At 40.4% G+C, this 20118-nt stretch overlaps 1 protein-coding gene across 1 annotated transcript in view; it reads right to left on the bottom strand.

The window, feature by feature from the left end:
* RYR3 (ryanodine receptor 3) overlaps positions 1–20118 on the bottom strand; it is a 666405-nt gene that overhangs the window by 233971 nt on the left and 412316 nt on the right. The window contains exons 40-43 of the mRNA XM_019518966.1: positions 19626–19740; positions 12498–12630; positions 11376–11479; positions 4367–4502 (exon numbers count right to left, since the gene is read on the bottom strand). Coding sequence (XP_019374511.1) covers positions 4367–4502; positions 11376–11479; positions 12498–12630; positions 19626–19740 — 488 coding nt within the window. The remainder of the gene's footprint in view (positions 1–4366; positions 4503–11375; positions 11480–12497; positions 12631–19625; positions 19741–20118) is intronic.

Below are 20118 nucleotides of genomic sequence, written 5' to 3'. Positions count from 1 at the left end.
GGGGGGGGGGGGGGGGGGCACTAGTTAGCATACACAAAGTTCCCCAAGTCAACTTTATTTTCATCATCTTTGGTATCTATTAACAGCTAATGTTAAGATATGCTTATTTTTACCATGCTTCTGTGTTTGTACGAATGATGGCATTTAATATGAATATATTTTAATACTTTTGTGATCTGTCTTAAAAAGATTGTCAGTGGGTCTATAGCTGAATCAGGTGTCAGGAATGATTCTCACTAGACAATGGCTATTTGTAAACCTGAAAGGCTTTGGCATGCATCTCTATCAGGGAAGAGGCAAGACTCTAAGTGTTTACATGGAATAAAGAGCATAGCAAACAGTGACTGAATGCATTTCAAATGGAAAATGCCTCAGATACATACTAATGGAGATACCCAGGTTCACTTGACTGGTCCAAAGTGAAGAGGAAATAATATGCAGAGACTGATATCTCTGTCCTTCTTGAACAGAATAAAGAATAGTTGAGAGAAATATGATTAGAGGTTTATCTGTCTGGAAAGAGAAACTGTTGGCAAGGACAAGTATATTGCTGTCTTCCTTGAGTCTAAGCATGATTAGGAAAGACACCTCATTTCTCAGTCAGATGTGTATCTGGAAAGGAAATCACATGAAAAGATTGTAAATATATCTGTCCTTCTTGAACAGATGAGGAGATCATGATAAGGGAAGACTTTCAGGGAAAAAAGCTGCCTAGGAATGCTGGCCTTTAAGAGAAGATTGTAGTCCCCAGCAAAGAAAGCTTGTAACAACCTGGGAGGAACAGGCAGGAGTATTAACTATTAGAAACACTAACAGAACTCATGGAGAAGCTGTTTCATAATAGAGAGCAGGGGGTGCGAAGCAGGCCCTATTTGATTTGGATTTGGATTCAGCCCAAATCAGGGACAGTGATTTGATTTGTTGATTCAGATCACTGTCCCTGATTCTATTTGGCTGAATCCAAATCTGAAGATTCAGAGAATCAGCGATTCGGACATTGACACAGCTTTAAAAGTTTTTTCTACATACCTTGAGGTAGCAGGCATGGCTCGTGAACACTGTGATGCTGGGGCGGATGGAGCATTGCACGGGAGTGCAGGGGGGCCCTCCATGTGCTCAATGGCAAACCCAGAAGTGGACCAGAAATACTTCTGGTCTACTTCTGGGTCTGCTGGGGAGCATGCTGGGGGGCCCCCCATGCCTTCCTGGCTCAGTGATTGGCTGTGAGGGCCCCAGGTGTCCCCCCACACCCAGGAGGCATCAGTTGCTGAGCCTGGGGTTGAGGGGTCCCCCCCCCTCCGGCACACTCCCCGGTGGACCCATAGTGGACTGGAAGTGCTTTTTGTCCACTTCTGGGTCTGCTGCCAAGCACACCAGGAAGCCCCCCACACTTTTGTGGGACACTCCATGAGCCCCAGCATCGTAGCATTCATGAGCCCCTGCTACCTAGAGATATGTCGAAAAAACATTTAAAGCTGTCTCTGTGTCTGAATCGCTGAACATTTCCGAATCTCTCCGAATTGATTCAGAGGGTTCTCACTCAATTTGAAGAGGTTAAAGGGTCCTCTGATTTTATTTGGACTCAGAGATTTAGCCACTGAATTGGGCCGAATCTCTCCTGAACTGAATCAGGGACCAAAGCTTAGCACAGTCCTAATAGAGATCTAGGTGAGATTTTTCTGTTTTATTATTTCATATTTCACTCCAAACCTAACAGTTCTTTTTTCTTATGTGGTCTATCTCATGTAATGAGTTTTATTTCTGTTTTATACCCCACTGATTGTCTTGTGGTAAGAGTGATTTCAGGGCAGCCAACAACTAGAGGCATTCCACAGAGATGGCATACCTCATTCTTTTTTTATTTTTTTAGTTCTGGGGTGATTTTGGAAAGCTGGAAGGGCCTTTCTCCAGCTAAGTAAGGCCTGGTCAGGCAGACCCAGATGACTGCCTGGGGCTGGGACAGAAAGGGGGCCTGAAAAATCCAAAAAAAATTACAATTGCAAAAAATGTTTTAATATTGCACATATACATATACCTAATATTGTGTATTTATTTCCCTGAATTCAATGATTGAAGCAGTTGGTGATTTTTTTTCTGTTGTTCAATTATTATTATCATTATCTCTGATGAAGCGGGGCCCAATATTAAAAGTTTGCCTGGGAACTCCAGGAGTCTAGGTATGGCACTGTGGTCAGGTTACTGGTTAGATTGGGATTCTGTCCAGGAGATAAGTCTTCTTGGAACAAGATCTAATCTCTACCTGAAGACACATAGTCAGAGTGCTGGGACTTGAAACTCTGAGATCACCCCCAGGATCACAGCAATTAGATAAAAAGAGGAAGTGCTAGGAAGCTGCTTCATAATAGAGAGCTAGGTGTTGCTCACTTTTTGTCCAAAAGCCTGTCTAGAAAGTGTGGGCCCCACACCTCCAATTTCTCAGGAGAGTACCTGAGCTCCCTCTGCTCCCTTCTTGAACAGAATAAAGGCCCCCTCTACACATTACATACATCACAAGGCCCATGGGCTTGGGCAGGGCTGACAGCATCATTCACCCTAACACTTAAAAATGAACAGCCAACGGTGAAAGATTCAGGGGGATGTTTAATTCAAAATAAATAAACAATACTGAGAGCAGAGAGTAAATGTTCAAGGTTCCTATCCTCTCAGGGCAGAACCCAGTCTCACTGGGCCAGAGCTAGGCTTTTTGGGTGCAGACAGAAGTGCAGTTCCATACTGCACCTGAGAACACCTTGCAGGAAGTGCTCTGAGTTACAACAATCCCACGGACCAAACAGAAGTTCACTCATGGTTCCAGGAGGAGGGGAATCTAGCCCTGGCTGCAGCCTACAGCTGTTTTCTCCTAGAAATGGTCTCTTCTACTTGCCAGCTCCCTGCCACCCCTGCTGTTTTCAAAATGGGAGAGGAGAAAGAAAGGGAGCAGAGGGAGCTCGTTCTAGGGGTTCTCCAGCCAGCACTGGAGTGTGCGGTAGATGAATTGGAGCTTCCCCACAGGAGCACTGGGTACCTGGTTTGCTACCTGCTGTTGCAAGGGGAGCCTGGGTTCATAATCCTGGACTCCCCCTGCTGTTTTATTAGGGAATGATTTGGATCTCATCAATGATACCACAAGCGTGCCTCCTATGATGTGTGTGTGGCCTAGGGCCCCCTCTATGCATTACATGTATCACACAATTATCAGGTTAACTGTGCAATTAATACAGACTGGCTATGTGTACAAATTAATTATGACTCTATAAAAAGATCCATCCAACTATAAAGTTAGAACTGGAAAATACGTACTAACTTTATAGCTGCTTCTATTCAGCTTTAATTTGCAAATGGAGCATATCTAGACCCTCACATTTGGGAGCTCCAAGCCATGGGGGTGCACTATGTGCTGCAGCAGCTGAGAGCCCCACAGCTGACAGGACCCCCAGCAGCAGCATCATTCCACAGGCTGCTATGGATTAGAGTCCCATCAGCTGATGAAACTACCATCTGTGGCAGCGCCCCATGGTGGGGAAGGGGGACAGCCCATGAGGCTACCACAGAAGGGAGTCTCATTAGCACCCCATGGGCTTCCCTCCTCATGGGGTGCTGCCATAGATGGGAGCCGCATAAGATGATGAGTCTCCCATCTGCACAATGGAAGTTGATGCAGGGGGAGCCCAGGATTATGACTGCCTACACTGGCAATAAGGCATGATAGGAAGTGATGCTGGATCCCCCTCTTACCATGCAGGTGTGGCATGGCATGGCAAAAGGTGCAATTGTGTAGATTGTGCATTAGATCCCATCACACTTTTACCTGAACATTTAGAGGTGCAAAACAGGGTCTCAACATGAACTGAAGATTTTAGTTTTAAAAGACCAAGGAAAATTAGACCAGAACTTGGACAACTGGCATGCTGATTCACTGTTGTGCTTATAAGTGAACTAGCCCATCTTTTTTTTGTGTGGGAGGCACTAGAGGTTAAAATAAACATATTCTCAAGTATGTTTACTGACCTAAAATTAAAAACAAACACACCACAAAATCATGATGTATAATATTAAAGTACTTATATTTTCATTGAGGAGTTGCTTCCCAATACATGATTAAAAATTATTTTCCCTCTGCCAAATAGCTGATCTTTCAAAAACCTTCATATTTGATTATTTGATTTGATGATGGCAATAAATATGAAGTATGTCAAGGAAAAAACATACCAGTAATCCTGCACTTGTTTGGGGGATAGTATATCTTAACCCATTATTTCATTAATCTAGTTTTATTGATACTGAAGTGTTTGAAAAGAGGTTTTCTTAAAACATGTAAGAAAGTCTCTCTGGCAAAAATCAGGACATCAAAAAATTTAAAACTTACTGTTTACAAAGACTGCAAATCTTAAAAATGATAGATAACGTTCTCCCTCTATTGGATTCCAGCCAATGTCCGGGTATCCTTTGGCTAGCAGCACTGGGCAGCTCTGAAGGCCACAACCTGCCAAATAGGTAACAACCTTGCAAGAAAAAAAATTAAAAGTTAGAAATATGTATTTCTATCTGCCTCTGAAAAATAATGTTGTTTCACTTAAGGTTCACTTAAGGTAAAGAGGGTATCAGTTTCATGTTATAGATTTTAGATTCCCTGCCAGTGAAAAATCTATAGTCTTTTTATGATTAAGATGACCCACTCCTATGAGGAAAACATCTATAAAACAAAATACAGTGCTTGAGGTTTTTTTCAGATTCCAAGTTAAAAGAAAAAAAAACTGTTAAAGCAATTAAATTAGAGAGTACAAATTTAACAACTGAAAATTATGGTTCTTGCTCTTTATTACATGTCCAGCATTACACTGTGGGAAACAATGTTTTAAGTATTCTGAGTAAACAACTGAGCCTATCAAAGGTTTTGCCACTGACATCAATAGGGGCAAAATGTCAGTTTCTGTTTCACAAATTGTGAAAATGAAGCCAAAAGACAAAACAAAATGGAAATACAAGTAATTAAATTATGCAGACATGTAAATAGTTTCAACAAATAACAGTCCTAAGTTCTAGCAAGAATCAAATTGGGATTCCTATTGTCTATGGATGTCTGCTACAATACTTACTAAAAAGAGACTGAATATTTATTCAAAATCAACTAGGTATAGATTTAAGAAGATGTACTCAAATTTAATTTAGAAGTCTAGAGGTGAATTCCTAAAACAATGCATAGAAAACTATTCTTACCTAGGATATATGGTTATTTAATTCCTAGTGAATCTAATATTCCAAGAAGAGATCCATTTCTTTATTTAAGAGTATTTCTAGTGCAGTTCTTAAATATATTTGGAAATTGGTAATGAGCATATTACTCATTTTGTTAACCTATAAAAGAAATATAAGCAAACTACTATGCATCCATAATATAGGGCATCATCTACTTAATTCTCTCTAGTGTTTGTTATAGGCACAAACCATGGCTGGGGAACTATGGAAGCTCTAAATATATTCATTTTTCCAGGAAAGCATAGTGGTCATTGTTCTGATCCAAGGGAGCTGTTGTTTTGGAATAGCTGGTTCTCGATGGAACAGGAAAATCCCCCTCCAGAATCTCACTTTTTTGGATGTGTGTAAAATAAGTAGCAGATATTAACACAAAGAACAAATTTTTTTAAGGAAAGAGATCATCATTATGATTATATAGTCCATTCCACTTCTAATGCCACCTATTAAATCTTGCCCATTAAGTACCAATGTGTAGTATACTGGCAAAATACAGAAAAGAAAGGAGTTTATAAGGAAGGCAGGGAAAGATTAAATAAATAATATTCACAAAGGAACATGGTAATTTTGAGCATTTTATGACACTGTCGGTCACACCATTAAGCCATGGGGTAATCATTTTAACTATTTTATATTATGTATATGCACACACAAAAACTATTTTAAAATAAAATTAAGGCTGCAAAGGCTGTTCAGTGACTAACAATGCCAGAAATTAATGTTACCTGCAACATATAGACTTCAATTACATGCTATATTTGTTCTATAGTACTCCTACCTCATTCCATGCCATGTGCCCATTCTCTGGGCAGAGGGAGACCCTCACACATGTGTTCCTCCTGTGTGCCTGGTTGCAGCCCTTGCACCTCCTCCTCTTCCAGAACCTCCTGTTGAGGTTTTGGCTGTACTTTTCTCCTCACTTATTTATTTTTGCACTTCCCACCCATGGCCCCATCACACCCCAGGACCTCCTGGTCAGCCTCCTCCTGGCCCTGGCTGTCTATCTTACCAGGAAGGAGGCTCTGGCTGGGAAGGTCCCCAGGGAATGCAGAGCCATTTTCCTGGGTCTCATCCGTTTCTGTCTCTGAGCGGAGCATGACTGGGCAGCAGCCACTGGCTCTCTGGCCACCTTTGAGTCAGTGGGTGCTATCTGGGGTGCTCTCCTCAGTGTCTCCCAGTGGTACACTCCTTTTGAAATTTTAGTCCACTTGCATGTCCCTTTTGTCATTTTTTGTCCCCTAAAATCATTTGTTGCTCTTCTTCTTTCACCACCCCACTAAGTGGCAGCTCTTAGTGATGTAGGAGGCATGGGCCCACATACTCAAAGGCAACAAATAGGCCTACCTCATTCAGTGAACAGGGCAGAAAGTGCTCACTGAATGAATAGCTATTCCATATTTCTTTTTTTATCTTATCTCCATAATTCTGTGCATTGCCTATTTACCATATGCCTTCCAAACCTGCATTGGAGAGAAAATCATTTATTTCTTGTGGTCTTTTCTATACTATCTAAGCACTTCACAAACTTTAATAAAATTATCTTCAAAACACCTCTGCAACAGAAAGCAGTACTGCCCATACTATATAGATTGAATGCTGAGTCACAGAGGGATTAAGCCAAAACTGTAAAAGCCAATGCTTTTCTGATTATAAATTGATAATCACATTTTCAAACTCAATTTTAAGTTAGGCAGCTTTTTCTCTGAGTAAGGGGGTAGCTATAAATAGAGACCTTAAACTGCAGTTTTTTTCCTCAAATCCCAAATGAAGACTTGAATAACCAAGAAAAGGGTCCAAATCATGAAGGAGCACTAAACATACTAAAATAAAAAAGCATCCTCTGTTACTGATGTTAACTTAGCCCAAAGCTAAGAATTTTCTTCTGCCTAAAAATGTCTGCTAGGTACAGACATTACACTTTTACTGGTATAAGTGATTGGAAACCAGTCTATACCTATAACAGCAGTTTGGCATACACATAGACTAGTTTAAAAATGGCAGGACCCAGTCTAAGATTTGCCCTCCCCACCAAAAAGTGAATGTGTGTTCGGTTTGTTACTGATCTAAACTATGCTGCTTATAGAAAACCACATAAATTTAGTTTGATTCTGCCTCAGGCTTTTTGAGTGTCTGTACGTAGCCATCAAGACATATATTTTTAGTTAGATTAAAACTATTACAAGTATAAACAAAGACAAGTCCTTATTAAAAAGCCAGATTTGAATTTCTGGAGTCAAACTTCATTGATATAATAGAACTGATATAGACATGTCAAGCAAAACATTCCTGATTTCAGGAGTTCAAACTATAAATTTTCATAATATTTTTGAGGGATACTGATTATAAAGATGCAGTTTCACAGGATTTTTTTTTTTTTTGGGAAAAGGCTAATACGTTGAATCCAAATGGTTTCACTATTGGTTTTGAACATCTTCCAATAAAACTGGCAGGACTCCAGCAGAACTATGCCGGTTCACATGATGGGTGGTTTCCAGGATCTGGGGCTCCAGAGCTGGAGATTGGAGGCTTTCCAGATCTCTGCAAGTCTTAACTTGACACCAAGCTTCTAGGACTTCTGAGCTCCTAACATGCATACCTTTCACTCCTGGTGAGTAGCCCTAGGAGATTCCTGGGAACTGCAGGAAGAGCTCACCACCTCACCACTGCCATGACAGAGTAGATGACCCTTCATGGTACCTGTAGGTGCTACAATGTTACAGAGCAAATGATCCTGCTCCACATAGTTGCACAATGATGTTTAGATTACGGATCAACCTTGTGCATAAATCAAGACTGATACTAGTGGCTAAATTTGAAGGTTGATTTATAAACTGGTATAACATAGCACTTTTTATCATTCAGTTTGAGACACAAAAAGAACCAATTTTTCAGAATGCTAATTTATATTATATTATTTTATATATAGTATATTATTTTATAGCACTTTCTATGTTCAAACACAGCCCCAATTTATTTCTATTACAGTTATGAATATTAAGCACTTCTGCAAGAATGGTCTCAGGGGTCTTAAGTTGGCAACCAGAAAATGAGGTGAGCAGTTAAACCAGATTTCATTTTTGAGTATGACAGTAATTGATTTCCCAGTATTACTTAGGAACTGCTTGCAGATGTCAAAAAACAAAACAAAATGGAACTTCAAACTTTGCACACTCCCATGCTGAGCCCAGCACCTGCCCAGAAGTGGCATTGCATTAATTGGATCCGACTCGCTCAACATCTGTGTAGATCAGGTGCTTTAGTGGCACTTTTGTGGTGCTTTTATCTAATATCTGATTGAATCACGTTTAGATAAAAGTGCTAAACAGCCACAGTGAAGTGCCTAATCTATGCAGATACTGGGGAGCTAGGTCATCATAACATGCTGCTTCTTTCAGCAAAGCACTTTTTTTTTTTAACATCTGCAAACAGTGGCAGGGACAGCAGTAGAATCCAATTTCCCAGGGCAGAATTCAGTTGCCTTTTCAAAAGACCATCCTTTCTTTTCCTGTAGTCCTTCCCTCTCTCACTACACATCTTTCAACTTTTGCAACAAATTAAGTCTTATAGACTTCTTAAACCTCGTTCCGTCAATTTGGCATTTCCTCACTTGAGTTCCTGAGTTTGAAATGTTAAAATGATTTTAATAGGTTTTCTATGGGCAAGTTAAAACTTAAAAAAAAAAAGGCAAATTGTAAAATTTCTACACGTGGATGGTTCATCTTGACCCTGATGTGGGTCATCAGTGAGGTTTGAAGTTTTGGAACCATAGTGCAGATTTTTTACAACTTGAGCTAGTAGAATAGCTCATAGAAGTAGTACACTGTTACATCTATGTTCTTCCACGGTATATGGAAAAACACACACACACTTTGCCAGTGGGTTTCACAGATATTTACTGGCCGCAGTAGAATCAGCAAAGCTTGGCATCAACTGCAAGCTCTTTAAGACTGTGTACTCCAGGGGTTAAATCAGGGGTGGGCAATTATTTCAGCTGGAAGTCTGCTTAATGGATTTTAGTGGGCTGTTAAGGGCTGCAAGGGTGCCCCTTCATAGGTGCCCAGCTCCCGATCACCATGTTGAGACTGAAAGTCCTGCCCTAACCCCTGACCTTTGCCACTGGAAGTCCCTCCCCTTCCTCTGGAAGTACTACTTTTGTGGGGGGTCACCATCTTAGAACTGGGGAAAAAACCAAATCATGCACTAAAAATCAAACATCTACTATAACAAAGTGGGATTGGGGGAGGTGAGGGAGGGTGTGTGGGTATGGTGGGGGGGGTGTGTGGGAGCCCATGCAGGCGGAGTCCACCAGCAGCATGTGGTTCTGGGAACTGCATGTGGCAGCAGGAAGTGGGACCAAGCTGCTGGCTTCATTGCGTGGGGCTCCGAGCATCTCACATGCAGCTACCAGTGATGGAGTCACATCCTGGTCCTGCTTCCTGCCACTATGTGCCGTTTCTGGGAATCTGCAGGGGAGCAGGGAGAGGAGCTGGCCTGACTCCATTGTGCAGGGCTCCCCACCACTTCCAGTAGAGTCCTGGGAGCTGCATGTGGCAGCAGGGAAGGCCATTGGCTCCATTGCACAGGGCCTCCCCCCCAGTGGCGCATGAATCCTGGGAGCTGCACGTGAGCTGCAGGGAGCCCTGTGTGATGGAGCCAATGGCCTGGGCCCATGGTCCAGGTTTTTAACTCCCACCCAGCTGCAGCTTCCCCCCACCAGCCTCCCTACTTGCTGCCCAGAGTTATGCAGCAGGGACAGAAAGAGAAGCTGCTGGAGGTCAGGGGAGCTGAGCAGTTCCCCAGATGGCTGCAGCACTGGCAGCACCAGCCTCACCTGGAAGCTGCATGCTGGTTGGGGCTGGAGCTGAGGCCATTCTGTGCACAAGGGTGGAAGTGCACTGAGCTGCCCTGGGGGAAGTGGGAGGGGGTTGGCCCCATGCAGAGTGTAGCAGGGGCAGCCGCAGGCTGGGCCATATATGATTAGTTGGTTGGCAGCCACCCATGGGCTGGATGAAATTGCCCGGTGGACCATATTTTGCCTGCCCCTGGGTTAAAGCCTCAGTATCTCTAGCTACAAGCATTAGTTATTTTTTTGTTTTAATTCTGCATTCTAAACATAGTCACGTGATCTTGTGATATTTGAGAATCGTGCAAAGAATACTGAAGGAATTACAGAAGCTGCCCTACTATACTTTGATTTATTTAAAAAAAAAAACAAAAATCAGATTATTAATTATTTGGACATGAATAAGATAGCAAGAGGGTTGTTTAAAGATGTGTGTTTGAAGATCATCAATTCCAGATTAAGTGATGCTGAAGTCCTTGGTTAAACCAAATATTTTTGATGAAAAGTTTCTTAGTTTCAACATAGGTACCAGAGTAGCAAAGACCTGCAGCATCAGCTGCAGGAACAAAAAGACCTAACAGTTTAAACTACAAGTCAGCTAAACTGTCATAACTTTAGATCTGAACAAAATAGTTTTTAAATTACAGAAGTAGTTTGCCTCCAATTATACTGGATATAAACCATAGATATTATTTCAGAACAGCTTATGGTAAAGGTGTCCCACTTATAGGGACATGGAGGCAGTGGAAAAAGGGCTCTACCATTTCTTTAACCTCAGCACAAGGAGGTGATGTGGTCTACACTACACTTCAGCTGCCTTTATCCTTGGTTCCTATTGGATAGGAGGGCTGGCCAGGCCTCTGAGCCAACATGGAAGTAGACACCCACCCATCTTCTCCTGGCCTCAAACCCAGGCCCTTCCTAGGTAGTCATACCGTACACCCTACCAACTGAGCTACACAGCTCCCTATCAGAAGGGCTTACATTGATATAAATTTAATATTGTTATAACTGCTAAATCTATCCACACCCAGAAAGAGGGCATGCGCCACATTTCCAAACAAGATTACAATGATAAATCAGAATTATTGGATTTTATACTTACTACTTATGGGCGAGCCTTATAATGACCTCAAACCTGACAAGCCATACATTGTGACATAGTGCTACCAAAACTACGCTGAAGAGTACAATTTCCATTTTAAAAACATTTCAAAAGAAAATGTATGGGTTATTAGTAACAGAGGATCATGCAATATAGCTCATAATGTGTCCTTACCTTCTCTAAGTCTGGTTCCTCTAAAGCTAGTGCAAGCTCATTATTGTCCATTACAGAGGCAGCAGCAACATCTAGTGGAGTGGAACCCCTCATAGATGGGAATGCTGGACAGAAAGATGGCAGTAGACAGTAATTAAAATGATTTAGTTTGCAGTATTGATAGTCATGCAGCAGAGGGCAGCAGTTACATTGTAATCTAGATCATACTCCAAAATATTCACAAGAAGTATGTAGTACAGCAAAGATTCATCAAAGAACATTTGTAAATGGTATGATGAATAGGGATGGGTTTACACACACATAAGTTCTGGTTTTGATTTTTTGACAAATGTATGCACAAAGATATTTATTGCATGATTATTTTTAGACACAAACAAACCTGGAATAACAACTCATCAAAATAATATAAGTTAATTTTAGAGAAATGTAACTGTATGACTGTAGACCTATAACTGTATGACAGGAATATTTGTATTCCATATCTTGAAAGGATATATAATATTATTAAGAGATCATATCAGGGTTGAAAAAAATCCATATATATTCTGTTTCATTCTTTACTGTCACCTACTACTCTTATTATTAAATTATTTCTTTCTTGGGCACACAAAAACTAGTAATCATGCACTCCCAGTCTTTGAGAGAAGAATCTGAAACTTTAGGTCATATGACTGAACTTCAGAGAAGGATTTTTAGACTGCTACATTTTTTAAAATAAAAAATAATATAGGTACTGTCCTCACATTCATTTGGCTAATGAGGGCAGCATAAAGGCCAGGCTAAAGAGGCCATTATAAAGATTAAATTATTACAAAATTAACTGCATTAAAGGGAAGCTATATCAATTAATAAGAATTTGGTCCTAAAGCTTTCAAAATATTAGATAATCCAGATTCAGATTCTTCTGTTTGTAATTCAACTCAGAGCAGTCTAATTACAGAAAGAAAGAAAGAAAGAAAGCAAGCTAAGTCTTTGTATTAACATGAATCCTAAAAGTAGATTTAAACTTCAAAAAGGTCTTCCCAGCACCATGCCTTAGCTTGATACACAAATTGGATATTTCTATGGTATCACACTAAACCTGGTACTTGGTGGTTTTAGTGATTAAATTATGTGACATACCAAGCCCAACACTACTGTTTTCCAACAAATAACTCAGATGCTCAAACATGGCTTTTTGGTTTTGGCGGCTGATTCGACAGAAATAGCACAGGAATCGACAACAGCTTGCCACCATCTTAGGAAAAATGATCCGCTGAAGAAGAAAGTTGACAAAGAATATGAAACTCATTAATTATCAATCTGTTTAGAGTCTTCTTGATGAATCCCTAACAAAGGAATTAGGGTATTACTGACTGCGTGACTCACAGTGGCATACTTGTCTTACTCTCAGTTTGATTTCTAAAAAGGTTTCTAGACTACCTGAACTTTCCTATTAAATTCACAGCAACTGAAAACACTAAAATGTTCTTATAAACCATTCTACAGAAGTGTGGGGTTTATAAAGAAAACTTATCTGGGAGTATAAAGAATTGCTACACTGAAAAATAATCTACATTTCTGCATCCTAAAGGGATCTACAGATGAGAGTATTTATAAGATCACTGCATAAAAGAACCAAAACGCACCTGCTAAAAGAACAGAATTAAGGTCAAGAATATATAAGAGAAAATAGCAGAATTAAGAATTACTCTTCAATCTTAGCTTGCCTCCACCCCATCCCCTTTCCAGTTTTATGGTCTTTAATTACACAATCAAATACATTTTTTTCTGCAGCACATCTGTTTCATTCAGTGCACAGGAATGGAGAGCACTCGTTAACTCAAAAGCTATTCACCATTTTCCTTGTTGTCCAGTGATTTTTCCTTATACCTTATTTGCTGCACACTAATTGAGCTTAACTCTGAAAACAAAATTATTCATTTCCTTCTGGGTTTTCCTGTGGTGCTCATGCCTAAAGTGGATGTGTGTTCCACAAACACTAACTTACATCGCTCTTGTGAGATGAGGTTTCACTATCCCCATTTTATAGATGGGAAGCAGGGGCAAAAAGATAGTCACTGTGGATGTTTATACATATGCTCCAGGAATGGGTGGGGAAGCACTTTAATAAGAGCTGCTCCAAGAGCCACTCTAATTAAAGTGCCCAAAGTGTCTCACGTGTTAGTGTCCCTGCGCTTAAAAATGGCAGTAAGGTACTTTATCTAAAGCTCGTTGAAGGCACTTTACATAAAGCACCCCCACTGCCATTTTTAAGTGCGGGGATGGTAATTGACAAGATGCTGGAGGCTGCCACAGCACGGTAATTAACATGCTCCAGCAGACTTAATTAATTAAGTCTGTTATAATGCTCTGTAATTATGGTGCATCAGAGCAGCCTTGGTGCTCATGTATAGGTGCCCTCCTGTAGTTCTAGAAACCTGGGTGCCTAATGTGAGACACCAAATTTTTCAGGGTTCTTATCTTTATATAGCATTTCAAATGTCTAAAGTATAGCTGCCATTGAGTACACTTACAATCTCTATTGTTAGGTATTTGTATAGATCAGGCCCTCAGGTTTCAAGTCAAGTATGCAGCAAATGAAGAGCACAGTTAATGATTATTACTTGGGAAAGATTGGCTAAAACTGACTAGTTTAATACTGCCCAGGAGCTCTGCAGTCTAAACACAAGCAGGAGCAAAAGTCAATTTTCCAGGACATCATTTGGCTGCCTCCTTCACTCCATACCTCCTAAAGTCCTCAGTAACTGAGACAAAGCTTCTCCTGACATTAACTTTCCCTAACTACACAAAACTGACTGGTTCCCAGCACATGAGTATCCTTGCACTAAATCATGCAAAGGTTCTGTGGGAAAAAAACCAGAATGATCTTGTTATTAAAGGTGTATGGGTTGTATAAGAGGGCTGGGTAAGAAGGTGCAGCTGCCTTTCCTAATGACTTTGTAATTTCAATTTTCTTTTACCACTATTTCCTTGTTTGTAATATGTCTCTCTCATTCACATACTGCAGTAACAGCAACTTTAGGGGTGTAAGTCAGCAGGTGGTATTCTGCACCAGCAACACTATGCAAGAGGGTGGGTGGGGGGTTTTTTGCTTTAAAATGAAAATTAAATGCATTTTAAAAATTAGAAAACTATTTTTGCTTTACTTATTTATCAGAACCTGAATTCATAAACCAGTCATGATGGACACCCCAGGAACTTGCTTAAAACAACAATTTTCTACACGAGCAGCTTTCCAATTTTCTCTCTGTCTAAACCTCTCACTCTGGAGGAATATTATGGAATAAGGATATCCTTATCCTTGAAATAACTGAAATAACTCATACTTGGGTATGAGAAATAGCCACCACTTCAGAAGCAATACACATATTGAAAAAATTGATTTGAAAATATTCATTAAGGCAATATTGTACTGGTTTGCAACTGTGGAAATTAGAAACAGCATCTATAGGTAAGAAATTGCCATTTGTTACAGATGAATAAAACCAAAAATTATAAAATGCACTTTCCTAAGAGTTGGGAAAAGTCATTTTTTATTGGAAGAAAGTCTGATTTATAGAAATAAAAACATACGGTAATTCTAGATTAGACTCACATGAAAATCTCAATTTTATTGCACACTGTAATTAGGGAGATTGTCCAGCTTGTTAGTCCAGTATTAGTTAATACTCAAAACCATGAGCTCTTTTTCCTATTTCTACAATAAATTCATCTTCACATCCTTTAAACTAGGAAAACAACTGTATTCATCACACAATAAAATAGTTTAGTGTGGTATTTTGTTAAGAGATGACTCAGTAAAGTTATGGCTTAATTTCAGTAGTCTGCTTTTTTCCTGCTAACAGTTAAAACATCTTCTAATATATTTCAGCACATAAGGGCAGATCCACCACTACTGTAAATCACCCTGGTGTTACTGATTTAGAGCTAAGACCATTTATATCAGCTGAAGAGCTGCCCTGCAGTTCTGAATATTGTATAATACTTCACACGACAAATTGGGATCCAAGTAGCACATAACCTTTTGAGTATCTAAGACATTAATATTCATGAATAAAACTTGGCAACACATTTCTTTATGGCTAAAGATTACAGTTGGACAACTTAGTTTTGTCAAAAAGTAAATTAAGAATAAATTGTTCTTGGTATCTCCAAAAGTATTGGTGAATTTGGTACAAAATTTACCAAGTACTTTTGGTTGGAAGAAAAATCAGAAACTAGATGCACAAAACGAGATGTCATTGCTCTTCAAAACACCAGAGAGCTCAGGGATTTGTCTATTCATTCTTGATGTGGAAAACCTCTGCAGAGGCGATTTAAACTCACCTCTCTCACTCATCACCATGCCATACATGCTGATACTGTTCTACTTTGTATAAATCACTGAACATTCACCAGAACTGGGAGAGAAACTCAGTTACTGCAGTTTTCCAGGCAAGTGTCCTATCCATCAGGACTGAGAGTAGTTTTAATTCTCTTACTCTGTCTCAGTGACTTAACTATTTTATAAAAAAGTTGGACCACTTCAAGAAGAGGGAATGAAAGCCTAGCAGTTAGGGTAGGAGTGGGCAAAATATGGCCTGTGGGCCAGATCTGGCCTGCCAAATAGTCTATCCAACCTGCGGTTGCTCCTCTGAAAGAGAATTGTATCCAGACTGCAGTTGCCCTGGCTTTTGGTAACTTTCACTTTTCTCCCTTTCCAGTGCTGTAGCTGCTGCAGTTCCAGCCTCAGTGGCCAGGCAACCACTCCTCTCTTTGCCTTGACCTGCCCCCCGCCCCCCTATGGATCCCAGTGTACACTCCAAGGCCAGGGACACTGAGCTCTTGGCCAAGCTATCTGTGCACAGCTCCAACTCTGGGACCATTCACAGACCAGACAGCCAAGCCACTGGTGAGAGTCAAAGCTCAGGAATGGTTCTCCCTGCTAGTGGAGGAGGGTACAGAGAAAGAGAGACAGGAGCCATGGGTTATCTGGACCCTGCCAGGCTGGGGGCTGGTAGGGGCATGGGCATTGCTAATGCAGTGCCGTGCTGTGTTCCTGCATGCTGTTTTGGTTCACACTACGTCGGCGCAGCTGGAGCGACTCCTGCCTGAACCCGGCATGGCTCCTGTCTGACTCCCAAGTCCCTGGCATGTGACCGGTTCAGACAAGAGTCATGCCAGCCATCCCAGCTGTGGCCACATGGCCTGAAGCAGCTCACAGAAACATGGTGAGGCATTGGCCTGTCCTGGCCACATGTTGGGAGCACAGGGCAGGAGAAAGGGGTGCAAGGAGAATGGAAGAACACAGAGTGGCACTGGCCTGACTGGGTGCAGATAACTCAAGGCTCCTGACCCACTTCTCCCTGCACCCCCTACCCAAGTCTATCTCAAGTGGCTGGGCCAGGCTGAGCCAGTGCCACACTGTGTTCCTGCATGCCACTTCAGGCCATGTGAGAGCAGCTGGAGGAGCTGGCATGGTTCCTGCCTGACCTACCCATGTGCCGGGAACTTGGGGCAGGGGAGAGGGTGCAGGGAAAGTTGCAGAGAGCTTCTGTGCGTGTCTGAGTGTGTCTGTGGCATGCAAAGAGCATGTGCATGTGTGTCTGTGTGCATGAGTGTGTGGCCCTCAACAGCTCACCAAAACTCACTAAGTGGTCCTCCAGCCCAAATTATTTCTCACCCCTGAATTAAATCATTCATGTGCAAGACAGAAGACCAAGTTCAAATTTACTCCCTGCCTGTTAGAGGCCAATGGTTTAAGCATATGTATCCCATTGCCTAGGTGTACATCTCAAGCACAGAATAAATTGAACATGGGCCTTCTACACGGTGGGGGAGTGATCTATCCTCTAATCTATGGGGAAAAACAGGGCATGTCCTCTTTTGGCAATTTTCTGAAACTAGGATTTATTTTCTTAGGACATTTTTTTATCTTATTTGTGGTAAGAAAAATTTTAAAAAATGAAATTCAACTTGATCTAAGCTGATTTTTTTCAGTTCTTGTTTGGCGGCCAAACTAAAAAATCAGTTCTTAGAATAGCCATACTTAAGACGCATACTTTTGTTGTTTATTTCCCATACATTTAAGCAGCAAAACTTTATACCCAACAATGTTCACAAAAAACAAGTGTCCCAACTATTAGCACAAATTTAGCACATTGCTTGCAGAAAAGGTTTTGCAGATAGCTTTTGTACCAAATATGCAGCAATTATAAATCAGTAAGAAATTTGTAAAAACTCACCACTTGGTTGGTGAAAAATTACTAACAGAAAAATAATCTAAATTCATAATTTATCTACAATTGAATAACTTGATTAGTCCTGATTATTTAAAGTAATTAACAATTCCATGGTACTGTTTTCAAGATCAGTACCTCTTGACTGCACTGAACAGCCATTTAGGGTCTTGAATGGACAACAGGGACAAGTGGAAAGAAGGAGAATGTGAGAGCACACAAGTGAAAGGACAGGAACAGTCTTCTACCTTGCCCACTGCCTAGAGTCAGGGGGATGGAGCTAGATCAGGGGTCAGCAATCTATGGCCTGTGGAGTAGATCCAGCCCACGCAAGCATTGGATCTGGGCTGCAGAAATGATGCTTCAGCAGAGTTAGGCAGCAGGCACTTTCCTCATGCAGCAGGGTCCTAGGTCCCACCCACCCACCTTTGACCCAAGTTGGGTCATTCGGGCCCACATCAGCTGCCAGGTTAGATGACTGCCTCTTGACCTGCTCCTTAACTGCATATTTATTTACACATAGACAGCTGTTTGAAGTGCCTCTTGCTTCAACTAGGAGTGGGAAGTTATAGCAGCTGTGTTGTATCTTGAGTCCTACATTTCCAAGATGCTTTTCTAATGAATCACCTGCTTTGTAGATCAGCAAGGAAGTTTTCCTCTCAGGCCAAATTTGTGAGGAAGGATTTGAGGCTTTTTTTTTTGCTTTCTTCACAATGTCAGGAAAGCAGATGGGATTCAATATTAAAGTCTGAAAGTTTTAATACTGAGTTAATATTAATATGAACTTATTGTAACTTGAAATCAGGCAGTATTGATAAAGGTGGAAAGGGCCAGTCTGCAGAGGTAAATGGTATTCATGGTAAATGTGCATAGGCTCATCATTTCCTTTTTCTTGCTATAACAAATGTAGTATTGCCTGCTAAAAGCACAGTATATTAACAAAAAGAGTCACTTTTCAGATGTCTTCAGTGCTGAACATTCAACTTTGAGTACCTATAAAGTTGCCCCATATTATTAAATCTTTCGTGAGTAATTGCCTTCTTATGGCATCTGTGATCACTTGTCTGGGAATTTGATTCCCAGACTGTACTGAATTCAATATTAAATCTGATTAGCATACATTTTGAGACAAAATAATAACTACCATAACATTCAATTAATATGACATTATAAAAATGACAAGGGAATAATGAAACCATAGAAACCAAATAGTGATTTTTTTTGTCAAAAGGTTTCAAAGTCCTTTAAAAAGAGGTTTCATTTTCTCCATCTTCCAGATGGAGAAACTGAGGCACACACAAGTGAGGTGCTTTGTCCAAGATCATTCAGAAGGCCAAATGCAGAATTGAGAACACAACATAGATCTCCTAACTCAAAATGCAGTGATCTAATCCTAAATCACAGTACCTATACGTTTATGCCCACAAGCTACCAGTATATTGTGTTAATGTAATGCATGCTACCAACAAGAAAAGAGAAGAAAATATGCATTGTAGTAAGAGCATGGCTCAAATAAAGTCCTACAATTAAATGAAATTTGAACATTCAAAATTAAGATTGTTTTAATTACTGATTAGGTAGCTAATTCTAATGTTGGCACTGTGGTCCTCTACCAGAGACCCTGACTGTGCCTCTTGTCATGTATTCCTTAATGTGTGGCTATATATTCCTCCATGATATGTAGCTACATATTTATTTATACGGAAAAACTTTTACATAAAAACAAAATTTTACTAAAGCACTCAAAGTGTATTATTCAAAGATTGTGTTAGATGAAAAAACTATCAGAAAGCCATTTTCATATAATACCTAACATACAAGACATCCTCTATAATGTTTGTCATTCTTATACAATCATTAGAAATTAATTTCAATTCTTACCATCAAGTGATGTCTGACAGTATTCCAATTAAACAAGAATATGTACCCCATGAATTGCATCTGCCTTTATCTGAAATTGCTTCTTATTGCCTAATATGTTTTTGAGGTTAAAGAAAGAAAACTAATGATAAAATACTTGTGAAATTACCTGAGATTTATCTCCTCCAAGCACATTTACCATTACTTCCATAACTGTCTCATGCATACCCAGCACTCTCATTAAGTTAGGATGTTGATAAAACACCTTGTTGTTCATTATATCTCTAAATTGATAGAAAAAGAAACATACATTTTTAACTGATCACATTTCCATTTAAATTATCAATACATTATCAGAGTATTCAGGAGAATAAAATATGTGTTATAGTACTTCTGCCAGTTCTCCTCAAATGCCCCTTGCATTGGTTCTCTTGGGTCCTTATAAGCATACAATGACTGGGGTGGTGGGCACCAGACCTTCTCACCCATGCTCTCTCATACTCAGCACCTCCTCCAGTTCTCCAGAGCTCAAGGACATCTCTGCCCAGGACACTGACACTGTTAGTTATGCTTGTTTAGAAGATACAATTTACATGTACAATAGCATACGTAGTGACATATCATATATTTCTGGAATTTCAAGATGAAAAGTAAAATACATT

This window comes from Gavialis gangeticus, unplaced genomic scaffold (assembly GCF_001723915.1).
Source record: "Gavialis gangeticus isolate Ggan-Ray unplaced genomic scaffold, GavGan_comp1, whole genome shotgun sequence".
NCBI lineage: Eukaryota > Metazoa > Chordata > Crocodylia > Gavialidae > Gavialis > Gavialis gangeticus.
Note: the sequence above shows the minus strand (reverse complement) of the source record. Positions and strands in the feature narration are given on the sequence as shown.